At 42.8% G+C, this 19,369-nt stretch overlaps 1 protein-coding gene across 2 annotated transcripts in view; it reads left to right on the plus strand.

Annotated features, from left to right (window-relative positions):
- The first annotated feature begins 419 nt into the window (after nucleotides 1–419).
- Nucleotides 420–19,369, plus strand: part of AOX1 (aldehyde oxidase 1) — a 91,580-nt gene continuing 72,630 nt past the window's right edge. The window contains exons 1-9 of one of the 2 annotated variants that reach the window (XM_024243048.2): nucleotides 420–696; nucleotides 7,680–7,737; nucleotides 9,807–9,903; nucleotides 11,922–12,030; nucleotides 14,127–14,253; nucleotides 16,751–16,812; nucleotides 17,733–17,822; nucleotides 18,470–18,550; nucleotides 19,148–19,292. In XM_024243048.2, the coding sequence (XP_024098816.2) occupies nucleotides 652–696; nucleotides 7,680–7,737; nucleotides 9,807–9,903; nucleotides 11,922–12,030; nucleotides 14,127–14,253; nucleotides 16,751–16,812; nucleotides 17,733–17,822; nucleotides 18,470–18,550; nucleotides 19,148–19,292 (814 nt within the window). In that variant the 5' untranslated portion in view covers nucleotides 420–651. 2 annotated transcript variants of the gene reach the window in all.

Genomic DNA, 19,369 nt, shown 5'->3' on the forward strand with positions numbered 1-19,369 from the left:
TGGCGCAAAATTAATTGCAGTTCTTGCCATTGGAAATAATGGTAAAAACCGCAATTACTTTTGCACCAACCTTATATTTCTAAAAGATCAAGTTGTAAACCTATTTGTTTTCCCTAAGATCCGCTCCTGCAGAGTTGGAATAAATGATTGTTTACACTTAAGAGTCCAGGACTACAGCAGGCCTGGTTGGAGGGGAGGTACTACTGTTCCCAGACTTAAATCCAGCTGGAACACCACCTAAAATATGCAATAACATAAGACCATCAAAAGCAATGTCCCAGGACTTACAATGTTTGGCTAAGACGCAAGAGGGTGTGACACAGACGCTAAGCGCCACTGGCGAGGAGATGAAGGGGTCGTCTTCATCTTCGCCGGATGATTTCCGCCCACATAGAGGGCGCCAGTGACGCCCGGGAAGAGTTTTCCCGGCAAACGCCAGTGCTGGTGTCCCGGGAAGAGTTTTCCTGGCAAAGAGTTCAGGAACGTTGGATCTTAATCAAGGCTTTCTCCGTCGGGGTGGATGGGTTGGACTTTAGGCTCCAGCAAGCCCCGCCCCACTAGGCGGGTCAGTGCCGCCGGGTCCCAGGTGCCCGCTACTTCCCAGAAACACCGCCTCCCGCTCCGGGCCCTCGAACCGGCGCGGACACCACAATGGACCGGGCGTCCGAGCTGCTCTTCTACGTGAACGGCCGCAAGGTGAGCGCCCGCGGACTGCCCCTGCCCCCAGACCTGCGGCCAGGGCCGGGGCAGAGAGGAGCCCCTGCCGTTCGTCCCATCCTTTCGTGCCCGCCGTTTAAGGCCCTCAGGCACGGACTGGCTTTCTCCTGTAACAGCGGCTTTGCCTTCGCGTTCCCACCCCCGCCTCCGGGGCAGATAAAGGCTGCGTTTTCAGGGACTATCCTGGATTTTTGGGCCCCCACCTTCCTCATGTTCCCCTTTCCTCTCCTTCCAAGGCTCACAAGCTGATTACCAACCACACGCCCTCCCTAAACGGTAAGATAAAAAGTATTCTTGCCCATCAGGGTCAGCACTCCCAGATCTTCCTTCCCTCAATCCCAGCCGATAACGGGAACGTCCCCAGTACATTGAGAGCAGCCTACAGAGATGGCTGAGCCTCAGCTCGCGGGGTGCGTTTGGAAGCGCAGAGAGCAACTTAGGTTCGGGACAAGACCGTAGAGACAAACACATTCAAACCACCCCCATCGTTTCTCAGATGAAGAAATCGTTACTTTGCAAAGTCACAGCTGGTTCCTGGCAGAGCTGAACCCAAGTCAGGCTCTGGGGGCTCCAAGGTCCTCACGGGTTCCACTGCTGGGTGCGGGCTCTGTCCCCTCAGAAGCTGGGCTCGCTCTGCGCAACCCGAGGGACAGTTCCAGGCAGTGTCCGATGTTTGGGAGCAGCAAAGCCCCATGGGCATCCTTTAAAACACCCCCCTCAATGTGAGCATCAACTCTGCTCGCTCTTAATGTTCCAGTTTCATTGACATTACTCTGAAGGAGGAAACTGAGGCAGGAAGGTTAAGGAGCTCCCATGAGAGCTGTGGCTCACGCCTGTAATCAGCACTTTGGGAGACCGAGGCAGGAGGACTGCTTGAGCCCAGGAGTTCGAGTTTAGCCTGGGCAACATGGCGAAACCCTGTCTCTACAAAAAAAAAAAAAAAAAACAGGTGTGGTGGTGCGTGCCTGCAGCCCAGCTACTGGGAAGGGTGAAAGGGGAGGATTGCTTGAGTCTAGGAGTTCAAGGTTACAGTAAGCTGTGATCACACCACTGCACTCCAGCCTGGACAAAAGAGTGAGATCCTATCTCCTAAAAACAACAAAAACAGAGCTAACAACCAAGCAAAAGCAGTGGCACCTGATTTCCCTGGTGCTCGTGTTGGTGCCGGTTCATTCAGAGCCACCTGTGACCCCTGCTTCTGGCTAAGGGCAGCCACAACACTTTTCCTGATGGGCACCAGCTGCCTCCCCTGGAAGCTAACCAGTGTGAAGCACCAGGCCTTAGTTGTGAGGCCTGTTCTAAGACCCTGAGCCTAATTTCATTTGTGGTTTTGTATTATGTTTCTTAAAGAGGATCCCCCAAATTGTACATTAGGCCCCTCAAAAACTGTGTCTGCCCCTGCTGCCTGGGTTCTACATTGGATAAGATGAGCTTGTTTTTCCTGATCTGTAACGGGGGTCATTAGGACCCCTTCACAGGACTGCTGTGAGGGTGAAATATGACAATGGGGTGAGGTGATGACGTTATGTCATTTTTTTTCTTCTTTTGCATAACGGAATGGTATAGTAAACACAACACTGGCTTTGTTGTTCAGACAAACAAGTCTTCAATTCCAATTCTAATTCTGATTGAGAAAACCTAACCTCTCAGAGGCCCAGTTTCTCTGTTAAAAGGGGATCATACCACTTACTTCATAAAGAGTGATCATGAGCATTCAATCCACTTACTTGTTAAGGGCCTACCGTATGCCAGGCAGTGTTCCAGGCTTATGAGATACAGGAGAGCACAGAAATAACAAGTCCCTGCGTGCATGGAGCTTACATTGTGCTGGGGAGATAGCAAGCATATAAATACGTGGAAATGTGTAATGTCAGGAAGTGAGAAGTGCTAATATAAAAAATAAAGTACAGCGTGGGGACAGAGAGTGTGCAGGATACTTAGAGGGGATGGATGTTTTGGCCTGTCTGAAAGGGTGGCATTTGAGCAGTGACTGGGATGCAGTGAGGAGCAAGCCATGCAAACATCTGGGGAAAGAGCATCCAGGCAGTGGGAATGGCAGGTGCAAAGGGCCTGAGGTGGGAGGATTTCTGTGTGCTAAGGAGGTAGGTTGGTGGGGCTGGCAACATGGGCAGGGGCCAGATTACTAGGGCTTTATAGGTGATGGTAAGGGTTTGGGTTAAATGAAGAAACAGGGGTTTTGAGTCTAACATCTCCTTGCTTCTCCTTCCCCCACTTCCAAACAAATATTGGGATTTTTAACATAATGGCCAACAACAGTTTGTGCTCTATTGATTTTTAAAATTAGATAAGCTAGTTCTTATCTATGGACTCACTTTGTCTATGGGCCAAATGTCCTGTGGTCATTTGTAAAGTATAATCTGGAGATATTGATTCTGTTTTTGCAATTACCCATTAGAAGAAATTGTGTTAATCTTTCCCTTTCCTTCTCCTCCCTTCTAAATTCTGTTAGGTGTGTGCTTCAGTACTAACAAACAAACCTGATTACTTACATGGAAAGAACTAGAATAAGCTTTTTTTTTTTTTTTTTTTTTTTTTTGAGATCGAGTCTCACTCTGTTGCCCAGGCTGGGGTGCAGTGGCATGATCTCAGCTCACTGCAACCTCTGCCTCCCAGGTTCAAGTAATTCTCATGCCTCAGCCTCCTGAGTAGCTGGGACTATGGAACTATAAGCACCCACCACCACACTAATTTTTGTAATTTTAGTAGAGATGGGGTTTCACCATGTTGGCCAGGCTGGTCTCAAACTCCTGACCTCAGGTGATCTCCCTGACTCGGCCTCCCAAAGTGCTGGGATTGCAGGCTTGAGCCACTGTGCCCAGCCTAGCATAAACTGTTTGGTTCCAGAGAGTAAGGGATTGTTGAGAAGTGTGTAAGAGAGAAAACCCACCCTAGAAGAGGGCTTTTGAAGTCGAACACAATCTCTGGAATTAAAAACTCACCTTTGAAAAGGAAGCTTAGAAGTGAAACCACTTAGGAGACAATAGGTGACATGACTGGCTTCTATTCTGCTTTTTGCTAAATTTTCTCAGGTCACCAAAAGTTGTCCTCAGGCAGAAGGTAATGACATCTGGAGGCAAGGACAGCGCACGTTGGCCAGGGACCTAGTTGCAGAGAGATTTCTGAAATCTTATTCACTCTACCAAGGCCCCCAGAAGAACAGATGACCCATTTAACATGGAGTTTAAGGGAGGAAGAGCCCATGAATAAATTCTACCATAGATGCCACATAACAACCTCAACTCAGGAAATGAGGCATGTCATTTCATGAGGTAATGAGGTGTGGAAATCAAAGGTATGGGCCTTGGAACTAGTCGGGGATGAGTTTGAATCCTGTGCTATCTGCTCTGCCACTTGGAGGGACTGGGGCCTCAGGCAAGGTACTTAATGTCGCTGAGCTTCTGTTTTCTCTTTTTGCAAAATGGAGCTAATAACAGAACCTTTTCCCTTGAAATTGGGGCTGATTAAGTTGCATGGAGAGTGGTTAGCAGAGTGCATGTACACAGTAAACAGATTGTAAATTGATATGTGGAAACAACTGTTACTATCTGGACTATAAAATAATCTGTTTCATTAGTAGAGCCGAACCTGCTTAGAGGTGTCAAAGATGCTAAGAAGCACTCATCTTGCATTATTTGCACAATGAGCATAGACTTTTGGTACTGGTGTAGGAATCTGGAAAGAGCAGTTTATTGGCTAGCATTCTCTAAGGTTCTTGGTTTACAAGGCTGAGAGAGGAAATTTCTGGGCTTCTGGAATGGCTGCAATGATTCAGAGAAAAGTGGAGAAGGTGGAGGCAGCTTAGGCAGAAAGAAGTAACAAGCAAAATGAATTTTAAAAGCAACCTAAAGCTCAGGAAGATGTGTCCTCATGGCTGTTCCCTGAGGCTTCTTTCTCTCCTCTGAGGCTGCTGTAGATTATTGTTTTCTACTAACTGCATCTCACAACATACACCCCTTTCTTTCCTCCTCTTCTACCTCTCAGCCTTGTCCCTTCATATGCACCTCTACCCCTTCCTTATTTTCTACTCTCTCCCCTCTTATCTCTCTCTTCCTTTCTCTTTCTGTCTCTGTCTTGGATCTGGCAGGGCCTCCTCAGGCACTAGTCACTGGCAGTACACAGAGAAAAGTGATTTCTTAACCAAGTACAGCGTGAACTTGGACTCTCTCAAAAGGGCTGGCAGTGATACAGAGGGGCAGATTCCACCCTCAGATTCAAGACTATGCTGAGATGAGTACATGCAATGACCCTGACCTGAGAACTGGCAACATCTCTCAAATCCAGAGTCAACCAGAATAACTGTTACCCATCCCCTCTACACCTCCTAGCCTCCATCTGAGTCCTAACCTCTCTGTTTCATTCCCAGAGCTGCCAGGACAAGATGCATGCTATATCTCTGCCCCCACTTCCTCCAACTACAACACTCACTACATCAAAACAACAATAACAACAACAACAAAAAACACATTTCAAACTGGTGGGACTTTAAGCCAGATTCCAATCCCTTGAAACATTTCCTGGAACACATACCCAAACAAGCATGACCACCTTCTTCCATGAATTCCTTCCTCAAATATAGAAATATTCCTCAAGCCTAAAATGCTGTTCTTTACTAACTAGGCTACCCAGACCCTGTCTATCTATTAAAACGGGGCTTGTATTGTTTACCATCATATCTAGGAACAGACATTGTGAGGTTGGGGCAGAAGCTTTATGGTGTTATCTGAGACCCAGGTTTCTTCTTTTTTCTCTCCTGCCATTAACATGTTGCCTCACGGTCTAAGATAACTGCTGGGGTTCTAGCCATTTCATCTCTATTCCAAGTAGCAGGAAAGAAGGAAAGGAGAATGCATGCCAGGATAGACAACCTACAGTTTCTGCCACCAATAACTTCTGTGTTTTTCTTTATTTTTCATTTGTTCAGATGCCCAAGTCTGTGAGAAATTCCTTCCTTCTTGGTATCTCATACCAAAATCATACATAGCATGTTCCAGTCATTCATTTCATTAATTAACACTTATTACATCCTGTGATATATCCCCACCACCAAGCTCAGTGTTTGGTATAAAGAAGAATAGCAGAAGATGGCTTCTTTCAGGATCGAGATAGTCTTGTACACACACAAATAATTATGATACAGTGTAAAAAGTGTCATAAAAGAAGAGGTGAAGACATCAGCCATGGGAACAAAGAGGAGGATGGTTACTTGCAGGGTGGTGCATGACATACAAAATTCTGCAAAGAAGAGGGGAAGGATTTTCAGGACAGAGGGAACCTTGCATGCAAATGCAGTGAAGGTGAAAGTCCAATGCACCCCCTGGACTGTCCAGTTCATCCATGTGGCCTGAGTTCGAATTTCTTCTGGTATTCTGGAAATCGTTGGTTATTAATTCACCTAAGATCCACTCAGTGCACTCATTTAAAAAGCACATTTTCTGGTTCCCTCTACCAGAAATCCTGATTCCATAGCGGTTTCATTTTAACAAGCATCTCCATGATTGAGGAATTCCCGGAATGGCAGTTTGGCAGCCAGGAGCCACGTTAAATTTAGGCATATACATGAGACGATCAGGCTTTGGTTTTACAGCAGTCACTCTGATCGTGGTGCAGAGGACGATATTGCAGGTACCAAGAGTGGAGGCAGGGAGAACTGTCAGGCAGGTCTTAGAATCGTTCAGACAATAGGTGATATGGGCTCATGGGTAGTGACGGTGGAAGAGAAAGGAGTTTAGAGTAACATTGGAAGCCCAAGTGGAAGAACTTGGTGACACTGATTGTGGTGGATTGGGAAAAAAAGTTGAAAATAGCTCAGGTTTTTTAGCTTAGATGACCTAGAAAATACTGAGGCCATTAAAAGGTTAAGGAAAAGAAGGGAAGGAGTAAGTAAGTTTGGAAAATAAAATAAAGAGTTCCATTTGAGAGCCAATGAAGTTGAAGATACCTGAGAGGTACCCCATATTTTTTCTTATCACACACACACACACCAATCTTTCTATATTGCAGACTCTTCTAGGGCACAGATCTGACCTTGGCAATTGGCATATGCCACACCTTGCCTGGCATATAGTCTGTTAGAATTGAGGGTGATACAGCAGCCCTAGAATAAGCATATGTCCACTCCTTACCTACTACTTCCCAGGAGGGAAAATTACTATAATATGGTGAAAGATGAATTCAGCTTCTGAAATGGCAAAGCAAGTCATGCTTCTATGTGTTCTATGAATCTAAAAGAAATGTCAAATTTTTTGTGAAAAAAGAGAAAACATGATCACTTTGGAAAACATAACCAATCACGACATTTTGATGTCATCCTTGAGAAAAAACAGCATGCTGTTCTGCTGCTATGCTGCCAGGCTGCTCCCATGAACTTGCCTAAGTGTGTCCTTGCTGCGCAGTTTTGCATCACTTAGCATACATGTTTTATCTTCCCCTTTGTTTATTTGATTGGGGCCGTGGCTGGTTATCTTTTACTGGAAACCACAATTATTTGAACAAGATAAACAAACAAGTCTTTTTTAAAATTAACTATATCAATTTCTCAGAGGCTATTCTATTCCAGCAATTCCCCTCCCTCCTTTCCTTTCTTATTTCATCCACCCCTCCCCCAAGTCTGAACTGTTCTACTAATGTCTTTACTCTCACCTGCTTTAAACTTTCTAGAAAAAACTGGACAGGAGGTAGTGTTCCTGTTAGCAGAAACAACAATTGCCTTAGAGAACAGCGATAATTCAGGACCAAGGACAGGAGCACAATTGTGGTGGGGCTCAAGATTACACATAAGAGAGGTGGTTTGCATATCACAGGTGTTCCATAAAGCTGAAATCTACTTGAAAATATGAGTAAAAGGGCTAATTAACATGCATTTCCCTCAAATTAGTGTGATCCTACCAATGTGAATTTCATATTAGCTCTCTCAACTAACTCTTATTTTCCCTTTGATATAGGTGATAGAAAAAAATGTCGATCCTGAAACAATGCTGTTGCCTTATTTGAGGAAGAAGCGTATCCTTTTCTTTACTTTGACTGTGTATGTGTGTGTGTATTTGTATAACTCCAATTTCCTCATTAAATGATATTTCAAATATACATTAGAGACACTGAGACATATTCCCTACTATCATGGTTTTATGCTCATATTTGAGAAAGTCCTATCATTTTATAGGCAGTGCACAAATGTGGCTGTCAGAAGAACCAATTTTCTTCTAGTCTCTGTATAAAATGGAGAAACTAGTAATGGAAACTTAATAGATGTTAAAAGGACCTAATTAAGCATCCTTTAGAATTAAGAGTCACAATATTTATACTCTGTCCTTAAGGACTAATTATTATGCCCATTAGGAAAAGAGAGCACAGAAGTCACCTGAAATGAAAGTAAAGGAAAAATGGAAGAACTAAACCTGAAAATGTTATCCTAGAAAAACTTGCCAAATAAATGCCATCTAAGGAATGTATTTTTAGCTTGCTATGCGTGAACTCCAGTGGGCTACCAGACGGTGAAAGACACTACTGAATTATATGCAAAATTATGTTTCAGTGGGGGTGCGTACATTTTTCCCCCTGGAGAGAGTAAAATTACCAGAAGAGTACATAACTCTAAAGCGTCAATAATTATTTTTCAGACACATGAATATGTTTCTGAAATATGCTCATGAAAGTCATTCAAGATCTTTAGACATAAAAAAACAATGAACATGACTTCCTGATTATCCATAGTACGTATGTATAATATTTAAAGTTTGGTTCACTGTGAGTGACAGAAAACTCCACCTCATGGTAAACAAGATAGAAGGTAGGAATTTCTTTCTTTCTCATTGTGTTAGTTCAGGTTCTTCAGGATGTGGACACCAAAAATGAGATTAAATGAGCCAGGATTTTATTAGGAGAAATGCCTGTGGGAAAGGAAGTAGGGAGTGAATCAGAGGAGGCTTAGGGAGCCATTTGATCACCATGTAAGTCTGACCCTGGAGATAAGGTTGAGTGGAAGGGCCCTAGACTGCTGGTCAGTCTAAGGCATGTTCTTCAGAACCACTAGGGATGGTTGACTAGGACTCCATGTCTCTCCATAGCACTAAGCCATTGGTGGAGAGCAGTCCATGGGAGGCATGGTCTTAATGAAAGCTGGAGTGATCAGTATTAAAGTGCAGCAACGGGGTCCCTTGGTCAGTTACCCTCTGTGTTGAAGGGAGGTCTGTGAGGCGTGTTTGCATGGCTATCACACTCACATAAAGGAAGCCCACAGGTAGGTGGATCAGGGCTGGTAAAGCAGTGTCACAACGTTGTTGAGGAACCAAGCAGCACCTTCCTCAGCACACAGCTTTCTCCCCACTGTCAGAGATGACTAATGGAGGCCCAGCCCTCATATCTGAATTCCAGCAAATAGGAAGAAGTAATGAGCAAAGAAAGAAGCACCCCTCTCCTTTTAAGGACACTCTTCTCCTGGAAGTCATACACAACACTTATAATTACATCCTAGTAGCCAGCACTGTTAATGACCCCACCTAGCCACAGAGGAGTCTGGGAAAGTCTATTTTTTACTCTGGGAAGCCATGTGTGTGGCTAAAAATCAGGGTTTCTATTTCTAAAGAATAATGAGAGAACAGATATTAGGGCACAGATGGCAGTTTTTGCCACTGAAAGGCAGAGAATACACAAACATGGCTAAGATGACACAAATATTCCAAGAATTATCTACAATTTAATATTTTGCTTTGTGTCATCAAAGACAGAGATAAGGATGAGAAAAAATGTGCAATGTGTTCATACCTTCAAATACTCAAGCCCTTACATATATAGACTCTTCTTTTTTCAGTTCAGCCCTATTTTTGACAACCTGACGTCCGGTTTGTTTTCAAAGGGAGGATGCAAGATATAACACACAAAAGGAAATCAAGAATTTACAAGATTATTATAGCTTCTATAATAGTAATTAAGCCATAAACACATTATTTGATGAATATGTATTGAACTTAACTAACATTGAAGAGTCTGTGATGTTACTGTCTCCTAATGGCAGGGCTATTCTAGAAAGAGAATTACATAACACGTGTGATCTTTAACTATACCTCTTCCAGTTCGACTCACAGGAACTAAGTATGGCTGTGGAGGAGGAGGCTGTGGTGCTTGTACAGTGATGATATCACGATATAACCCCATCACCAAGAGGATAAGGTACCGTGCAGCTAAGTCCAGATATGGCTGAATTTTTATAATTTTGAACTTTGTTATATTCCTTCATTTGGTAAATATATATTGAGTACCTACCATGTGAAAAGAACTGGCCACTGGGGGTACAATGATGAACAAGGCAGACATGGTCCCAGGAATATGAATGTGTTGGGAAAAAAATGTAGCATCAATGAGGATAACATATGGTCAAAGAATTCCCCATCAAAGCCAGGCACAGTGGCACACATTTCTAGCTACTTGGGAGGCTGTCAGGAGGATTGCTTGAGTTTGAGTCCAGCCTGGGCAACACAGCAAGACCTTGTCTCTAAGAAAAAAAAAAAATCCCCTGTCAAAACTTGAATGGCTCCCTAACTCCCTGTCTGGGGAGGAAAGGCAGGGCTGAAATTGCAGTGGAGGAAAATGCCATCATCACATTCATATATTACTCTTCCAGCCCCTAACTTATCTCCTTCCTCCCATCTGGTGCATTCTCCATACATCAGCCAGAGTGACCTGCTTTAATTATCATCAGATCAAGTCATTTGCATACTTATAAGCCCCCAATGGCTTCCCATTATGTGTAACATCTGTTTATGTTTGATATTTATCCTTCCTCACTTTTGCCAAGTTTCTTGGATCTGTGTGTTGATGTCTTCTGGAAACTTCTCAAGGCATTATCTCTTCAAATATTTACTCTGTGCCACACACTCTTCCCTCTGTTCTTCTGGGAATCCAGTTATGCTAATGTTAGACCATTTTACATCATTTCACAGATCGCACTTGAAGGCTAAGGATCTGAGCACGGGTGAGGTTTCAGATATCTGCCTGTGTTCCATACCAAACTACCTGCTGTCTGAACTCTGAGAGGTTCCTCCCTGCTTTACGGCCTGGCTGTCAGCTTTTTAGTTCATGAGGGATTTCTCTTTGCTTACCTCTCTCACCTTCCATGCTTTGGGAGATCTGTCGCAGCCATGCTGCTCTGTCTTTAGCCTCTAGGGAGTGGCGACTACCCTATACTCTGTGAAGTCTGAGTACCTAGGGTTTCTCTCAGTTCTCCTGTCTCTCCCACAGCCTTCTTTGTTTAAGGACCAGTATGCTTGGAAAGTTTCTTTTAGCTCTCCTTCCCTGACTATTTTGGGGAACTACACCCAGCACTCAGTGATCTCTGGTGGGGAAGAGATTGGAGATAATGCATCCCACCTCTGTATTTGAATCTGTTGTTATCAGCCCACATGCAACCATTCAAAATTTGTTGGAAGTTGGTCTGGTTTCTCCTTATTCCTGTTTAAGGCAGGTTCCTTTTCCTCCTTCAATTTCAGGAAGAGAATAATTGTATCTCAGGGATGAGAGCAACTGTATCTTCTCTCTTATGAAGGGATTGTCACATCGGAGTTTAGTTTATTTATTAAGTTTTGCTCATAAAGTTTCTTTGTGTACTCAGCATTTGATGAGCTTTGGAAATGTGATATGTTCCTCGTATGATTTACTTTGGTTTTTAGAATGAGAGTGGCAGTCTCTTACAACTCTTAATGGCTTGTTTTTACATTCTGGTCTTTGTACTAAGGCACCAGTTTCTCCAGTTCTTTAATGTTTAACTTATGCATTCATCAGCGTGACAGTGAGGTGTTGGTGAAGGCTGGCTGCTCTGGTTGCTAATGGAGACCTGGCCTGCCATAGGTGCATGGTTACCTGTGACTAGAGAATGTCAACCGCTCATTCAAGAGCAAAAACCATCAAAGTTGTGACAGTTTTTGATAAGTGGACACCATTCTGGAATTAGAATTAGGAGGCCTAACTTTAATCCTGCCTCTGACACTCTGGCTGTGACCCTGAGTAAATCACTCTGACCCTCAGATTCCACTTCTATAAAATGGGCCTGAGCTAAGAAGGAAATGTATGTGTAAAACCTGGGGACATTATACAAAAACCTGCCACAGTGGAGAAGCTCAATGAATGCCTGGCCCCTTTCCCACTGTATGCGACGTAATTTGTAATTTGTGCTTTTCTTTTGCATTCTGAAGGCATCACCCAGCCAATGCCTGTCTGATTCCCATCTGTTCTCTGTATGGTGCTGCCGTCACCACAGTAGAAGGCATAGGAAGCACCCACACCAGAATTCATCCTGTTCAGGTGAGGATGTGCCTCTTCCTTATAGGCTTTCTGTGCTTTAGAAACCTCATGACATTGAGTCCCTGAGATTAAGAGAGCGGAGCAGCCTGGGGCCTGCTGCCTTGGCCATTCCAACAGATACAACCTAGTTGGGAACAAGAGCAAAGCCTGGCCTATTGGGATATGTGAGTGTTTCTGACTAACTTCTTGGAAAAATGCTTTTAGAAGGCTAAAAAACCTTTTCTTCTCTAAGAATGCCCTGACATTTGTGGGTTTGTTTTTTGTGTTCTAATTAGATGGGACCTATCTATTTGACATCTTCCAAACTCATAAAGAAACAAGAGCCAGGTGCAGTGGCTAACACCTGTAATCCCAACACTTTGGGAGGCCAAGGCAGGTGGATTGCTTGAGCCCAGGAGTTTGAGACCAGCTTAGGCAACTTGGTGAAACATATTTCTACAAAAGTACAAAAATTAGCCGGGTGTGGTGGTGAGCACCTGTAGTCCTGGCTACTCGGTGGTGCTGAGGTGAGAGAATCACTTGAGCCCTGGAGGTTGAGGCTGCAGTAAACCCTGTACTTCAGCCTGGGTGACTGAGTGAGACCCTGTCATAAGAAACAGGAGAAAAAGAGGGAGAGAGGAGGGAGGAAGGGAGGGAGGGAAGGAAGGAAGGAAGGAAAGAAAGGATGAAGGAAGAAAGAGAAAGAAGAGCCATGTGCATTGAGGGATATAATTTTATTTTTTTAATAAAGTGGAAAATAACATGATCTTAAGGCTGAGTGAAACTTTCAGCTACCAAAAAGCTTTGTTATATTTAGAGCTTGTTTGGAAGACAGATGATAGGAGTTGTCAATAAGTTTTTGGCTTTTCTCCTAAAAAAGCACCTTGTTAGAGTTTTAGACTCAAGTAAAAAGGCATCTTCAGACACCTGAGTCTTTATGTATATACTGCCCATAAGAATGCCATTTCTAGGCTAGGCGTGGTGGCTCACACCTATAATCCCAGCACTTCAGGAGGCCGAGGTGGGTGGATCACGAGCTCAAGAGATCAAGACTATCCTGGCCAATGTGGTGAAACCCTGTCTCTACTAAAACTACAAAAATTAGCTGGGCATGGTGGTGCATACCTGTAGTCCCAAGCTACTCGGGAGGCTGAAGCAGGAGAATCACTTGAACCTGGGAGGTGGAGGTTGCAGTGAGCCAAGATCATGCCACTGCACTCCAGCCTGGTGACAGAGCGAGACTCAGTCTCAAAAAAAAAAAAAAAAAAAAAAAAAAAGCCATTTTTCCTCATTTTTATTGAAGTTAATGAAGATCAAATACGAGAAAAGATAGAAGAAGGAAAAGATAGGAGCAACATAGAAAATGACCCAAGTTCAAATTTTCTAGATTTGAAGGAATCTTGGATTCTGTTTATTTCAAAGATCATTACCCAGAGGGAGAGAATTTTTCCTGGATCATTATGAAATATGATTAACTAGAGGGAGAGAATTCTGCCTGGATGCCCATGTGAGACCTGGTCATACACAGGCATACCCTTTCATTTCCTCATTGACCTGGAACTCCCATTGTTACAATGTTGCCAGAAGACAGCTTCCAAAAGCGACTTGAACCTTAGAAGTTAGACTCCAAAGCAAAAATGCTAAGGGGAGGGAAAGGTATAAAAGAAATAAAAGCATTTTATTTTTTATTTATTTATTTTTTTCACTTCTCAACTTGGGTGTAATTTGGTTTATTTCTCTGAAGGATTTCCTTTACCTCAGTAATTCACAATCACAACTGCACATTGAAACTAACCATGTGGGAATCTTTAAAAGATGTATGCCTGTGCCCCATTCCCAGAGACTCTGTCAGTTGGTTTGTGGTGCTGTGTGGGGATTGAAATCTTAACACTCTCCTGGTGATTCTCAAGAGTGGTAACCACTGCCTTAAGTGAAGCTCAAAAGTAGATGAGGCCCAACCTCACAAAAACCCAGCCCTGGGAAGGGAGGCATCTGGGTTGAGAAGGGCTCTCAGGGCCACTGCTGCAATCTTAACACGCAGACAAATCACCTGGGGATCTCACTAGGCCTGGGATGGGGCCCAAAATTCTGCATTTCTAACCTTTCTGTGCTTCCAGGAGAGGATCGCCAAGTGTCACGGCACCCAGTGTGGCTTCTGCACACCTGGGATGGTGATGTCCATCTACACGCTGCTCAGGAACCACCCAGAGCCCACTCTGGATCAGTTAACTGATGCCCTTGGTGGTAGGTTATATGTGCATGCTTTTATTTTTTAATTTTTATTTATCTATTTTTTTGAGACGGAGTCTCACTCTGTTGCCTGGGCTGGAGGGCGGTGGCGCGATCTTGGCTCCACTGCAAACTCCACCTCCCAGGTTCAAGCGATTCTTGTGCCTCAGCCTCCCCTCATGCTTTTATTTTTAAATGATAATGATAATAACAGCTAATATTGGATATCTTTCATGTGCCACACACTGTATTAAATACTATTTGAAGATTATCTCATTTGATCCTCACAAAAAATTTATAAGATAGATACTATTATCCCCATTTCATAAATGGAGAAACTGAAGTTTAGGGAGAGTGATTTGTTCAAAGTTACACCCCCAATAAGTGGAAGAGTTGGTTTGCTCAAATCAGGATTCAAACCAGACCCACACATTACATTTGGCTGATGTATTTCTGACGTCTTTTTTGTTTTTATAATCATTAAAAAGCCAGTTATTCATCAGCCCTTGGGAAGAGTCCTGTTATCTCAACATGCTGCTCCCTCACCACTCTCCCTATTGGGTGGGTGGGTGCTTTCAGAACCATATTCAGCATCAGGGGGCTGCGATGGATACAGCATGAAGTCAGAGACTGAGATCTTATGGTGATACTTGATACTTATTGCAAAGAACTGTCTCTATCCACCCTAGAGCGTTTTTGTCAAGTTCAGGAGCTCAGTGTATATGCGGCAGGGGGATATCCTCAACAACAGATTCTAAACAAGTTTTTTAAGTGATACCCTCTCAAGTCCTATTTCTGGTGAAATTCTCCATGGCTCCATTTGTCTTTGTCTCAGGCCTCCCAAAGACCTCATTTCTCTGCTAGAAAACATGAGCCTAAAGCTCATATGTACACTTACTATGCAAAAATGTTCCAGGGAAAACCAGAACAAATGGATGTAGAAAGGAGAGACATTGCTCATAAACTGTCTCCTGCCTGATTTCCTTTAGATCTTATCATGAATTTGATTTCCTGGCTGTTTATGATATAAACAAGTGATAAGGGGTTCTCAGATTTCAGGGTACTTCAGGGTAATGAAGATTCCTGGGACCCACCCCTAGAGAGTTTGACTCAGTAATATTGTTTTTCAAATAAAACTTCAAATTTAGGGGTGGAGGAAGAACACCGGACCACACTGTGAGAGAAATGCTGGTCTAATGGTTTATTGTAAATAAATAATGTGCCCGACTGCTTTCACAGTTTAATAACTACCTTCACTGCCGTATAATAACTTTGATCTTTCTGTCAGCTGAAGCTTAGAGTCCTTTTTTTTTTTTTTTTTTTGTCACAGTAAGTGTTAAGAATGAGGGGTTTTTTTCCATAGAAAAAGAAGTATAACTTGCCATTTACAACAACATGAATGAAACTGGAGGACATTATGCTGAGTAAAATAAGCCAGGCACAGAAGAACAAATACTACATGATCCCACTTATATGAGGAATCTAAAGTAGTCACTCATAGAAGCAGAGAATAGAATGGTGATTACCAGGGCCTGGGGAATGGGAAAACAAAGATGTATTAGTCAAAGGTAAAAAGTTCCAATTATGCAAAATGAGTAAGTCCTAGAGATACTGTATAGCATAATGCTTATAGTTAACACTGTATTGTATATGCAAACATTTGCTGAAAGGGCAGATGTTATAGTAATCACAAAATAAATGAATAAATAAATGGTGGGAGGGAACTTAGAGGTAATAGATATGTTTATAACATTGACTGTGGTGATGGTTTCATGGGTGTAAGACTTACCTCCAAATATACCAAGTCGTACAGCTTTTTGTTTGTCAATAACAGCTCAATAAAATGGATTTTACTTTAAAAAAAAAAAAATTAGGTTGGCTGAGCACAGTGGCTCACGCCTGTAATCCCAACATTTTGGGAGGCCGAGGTGGGCGGATCACCTGAGGTCAGGAATTTTGAGACCAGCCTGGCCAACATGGTGAAACCCCGTCTGTACTAAAAATACAAAAATTAGCCTGACCTGATGGTGCACACCTGCAGTCCCAGCTACTTGGGAGGCTGAGGCAGGAGAATTGCTTGAACCCGGAAGGTGGAAGTTGCAGTGAGCTGAAACTGCACCACTGCACCTGCAACCTGGACGACAGAATGAAACTCTGTCTCAAAAAAATAAATAAATAAATTGTTTTAAAAATAAGGCTTAGCTCTTGAATGTGACTGTAGAGCAAGTTTTTGGCTTGAAATTATTGTGTTGTTTGAGCACCTGTCACAAGCAGAAGGCATAACAACTTTACAGGAGAAAGTACAAATACCTGAGCTTTTAAAATCTGCCTCAAGATTCTTAATGAAATATCCTAAGTTGCTGTTGAAAAGATCTGACTTTGTAGATTAGGTGGACTAAAATGTCAAACAGATCCTTCCTCTATGATAGAGTCCTTATTTCCATCACACTCTTGGTAGACTGTGCCTCTATCTGGGTCACTTGGCTAACAGAGCTGGGTTTTTCTCCTTCAGGTAACCTGTGCCGTTGCACTGGATACAGGCCCATAATTGATGCATGCAAGACTTTCTGTAAAGTAAGTGGAAAGGACCACATGTTTGAGTATGTTTTCCCCAGTGAAACGAAATGGTAGGGGTTGTCAGTGATTAGGGGGGCAGCCATCTTACTAATACATGGCTACTTCTTATCTCCAGGTCTCTAGCTGCTGTTTGTTATTTGATCTTGAGCAGGGCACTTAACCTCACTCATTGAGCTTGACTTGGTGGTCACATAATGAACACCTGAGCATTTTGACACTGGCTGTGTGTCATTCCTTCCAAGAGGTCTTTCCTTACCTCTTTGCCTGGGTCAGGTACCCTGGCCTGGTGTTCCTATAGCCCTCTGAGAACATGTGATGGGCATACACATGTCCTGTCACAGCTTTGGTCACAGTGTGGTACAGCTGATCAGTTGCTATCCCATGTCTTCACCAGACTGTGGGCTGCTTCACAGTAGAGGCTGTATGTCTCTGGGTCCAGTCACCATAAAGTCATTGAGTAGCTACTCAATATTTGTTGAATGAATAAATGAACAAACAAAGTTGAAATGAAAATATAAGATTGCCCTCTGGAAGTTAAACAATGAATTCAGTATATCATAAATAAGAACAGTGATGACAATAACAATACCCGTTAATATTTATTATTAATATTTAAAATACTAACAATATTAACAATTAATCATTATTAATATTTACTATTTAATGCTATGTGCCACGCTTAGTTATAAGATCTTTATGTCTTTTAACTTATTTAGTAAACACTGCTATTCAAAATTTCCTATAAGCTCAGGTTTTTCATTAATGTTGGTTTGGGTATGTTTAAGTACAAATGGCTTTCTTTCATGGCATCTAATGATATTGATTCAGCATTATGTTTCAACTGGTATTCACCTGCTTTATTTACTACTTAGTAGAATCAGCAATAAATTCCTAGTGATTTGTTTTTTGTCCACTAGACTTCGGGCTGCTGTCAAAGTAAAGAAAATGGGGTTTGCTGTTTGGATCAAGGAATCAATGGATTGCCAGAATTTGAGGAAGGAAGTAAGGTCAGTGAAATGTAAAGCTTTTGTAAGGCTTTCTCAGGACATGAACAGGGGCCGACATACTGTTAGGAAGAACAAATGGCTACCCAAGTTGACTAATTTGAGGTATGTCAACATGTGCCCTCTCCCATTCTCACTCCATCTCTCTATAAAAAAAAATTATATCGTAGCAACTTTGTCCTCATTCCATATATTATTCCCATTTAAATACAGTTGTCTACAGGAGAGAAAACACATTGGTTCCTTAGTGTTTCTCAGCTTTTAAAAGCATTTTTTTCAAGTTATTTTTCAAGGGCCAGAAGTAAAGTGGAGATGTCATGAAAATGAAAGAACAGGTAGAGCAAGTAGAGACAGGAGAGGTTCAGGGAGCCATTCTTGTTCCAGCTGTGTCTGCTGCTGCTGCCTCCTCTTCTACTGTCCCCAGACTCCAAAGAGAAGGTGCAGGGAGTTGAGGCCTCCAGAGGCCCATTGGCATCAGCACTGAGTTGCTGATGACGAGGTTTGCGTTAGAGCCCTTGGTTTGGGCTGGCCAGTGGACTTTTTTGTCAGTTTGCTGTATCTGACCATGTGTCTATATCTTTTGACCTTATTCCACAAAGGATTTTAAAGTTGCTCGATAACAGTAATTTCTGATACATTCTCTTTTTAAGACAAGTCCAAAACTCTTCGCAGAAGAGGAGTTTCTGCCATTGGATCCAACCCAGGAACTGATATTTCCTCCTGAGCTAATGGTGAGTAAAGCAATGTTGAGCTCATCCTAGAAGAATTTATGGTGAAATATCAGGAAGGGTATTTGTTTATGGGTTCTTTCAAAAGCTGATCGGCAAATAGGTAAGGCCTCTCTGTCATCCTTATCTCAAGGTCTAAAGAGTATGGGCTGAGGAAGAGGAGGAGGAATGGGGGTGGGGTCACTATGGGGGATAGCTGAGTTGACTGTAAGAAGCAGCAGATAGCATCTATAAAATCATGAAATCACAGTGTGTGTAGGTATAGACGTGTTTCCTACTTTCACTTTTGCTGAAGTTTATTCCTCCATAGAATGATTTAACAAGATTCAGCATGTTACTATATTTGCTAACATTAAAATGATGTTCTTTGAGACAAGAGCACCAAAGGGAGACAGAACAAGCAGTTTCCAGGAGTAAAGAACCATTGTACTTTTTTCTGAATTCTAATTCCTTGTAAAGCTCTACTTTTAGGTCACTTTGTACTTTATTTTTTAGAAGATATGTATTTTCTCCTTCTGTTTCTACAATGCTAATGATTGAGTGGAAACAGGTAGAGATGGCATCACTGGGTACCTTGAATCCCTATTGCTTTTTCAATAGATAATGGCTGAGAAACAGTCGCAAAGGACCAGGGTGTTTAGCGGTGAGAGAATGATGTGGTTTTCCCCCGTGACCCTGAAGGAACTGCTGGAATTTAAATTCAAGTATCCCCAGGCCCCTGTTGTCATGGGAAACACCTCTGTGGGTATGTAGAACCCCAGGGATTTCTTATAGGGAAATTGAGGAAAAGGGCTTGAGATGGTGCCGGGGTGGGCTGGAGAA

This window comes from Pongo abelii, chromosome 11 (assembly GCF_028885655.2).
Source record: "Pongo abelii isolate AG06213 chromosome 11, NHGRI_mPonAbe1-v2.0_pri, whole genome shotgun sequence".
NCBI classification, from domain to species: domain Eukaryota; kingdom Metazoa; phylum Chordata; class Mammalia; order Primates; family Hominidae; genus Pongo; species Pongo abelii.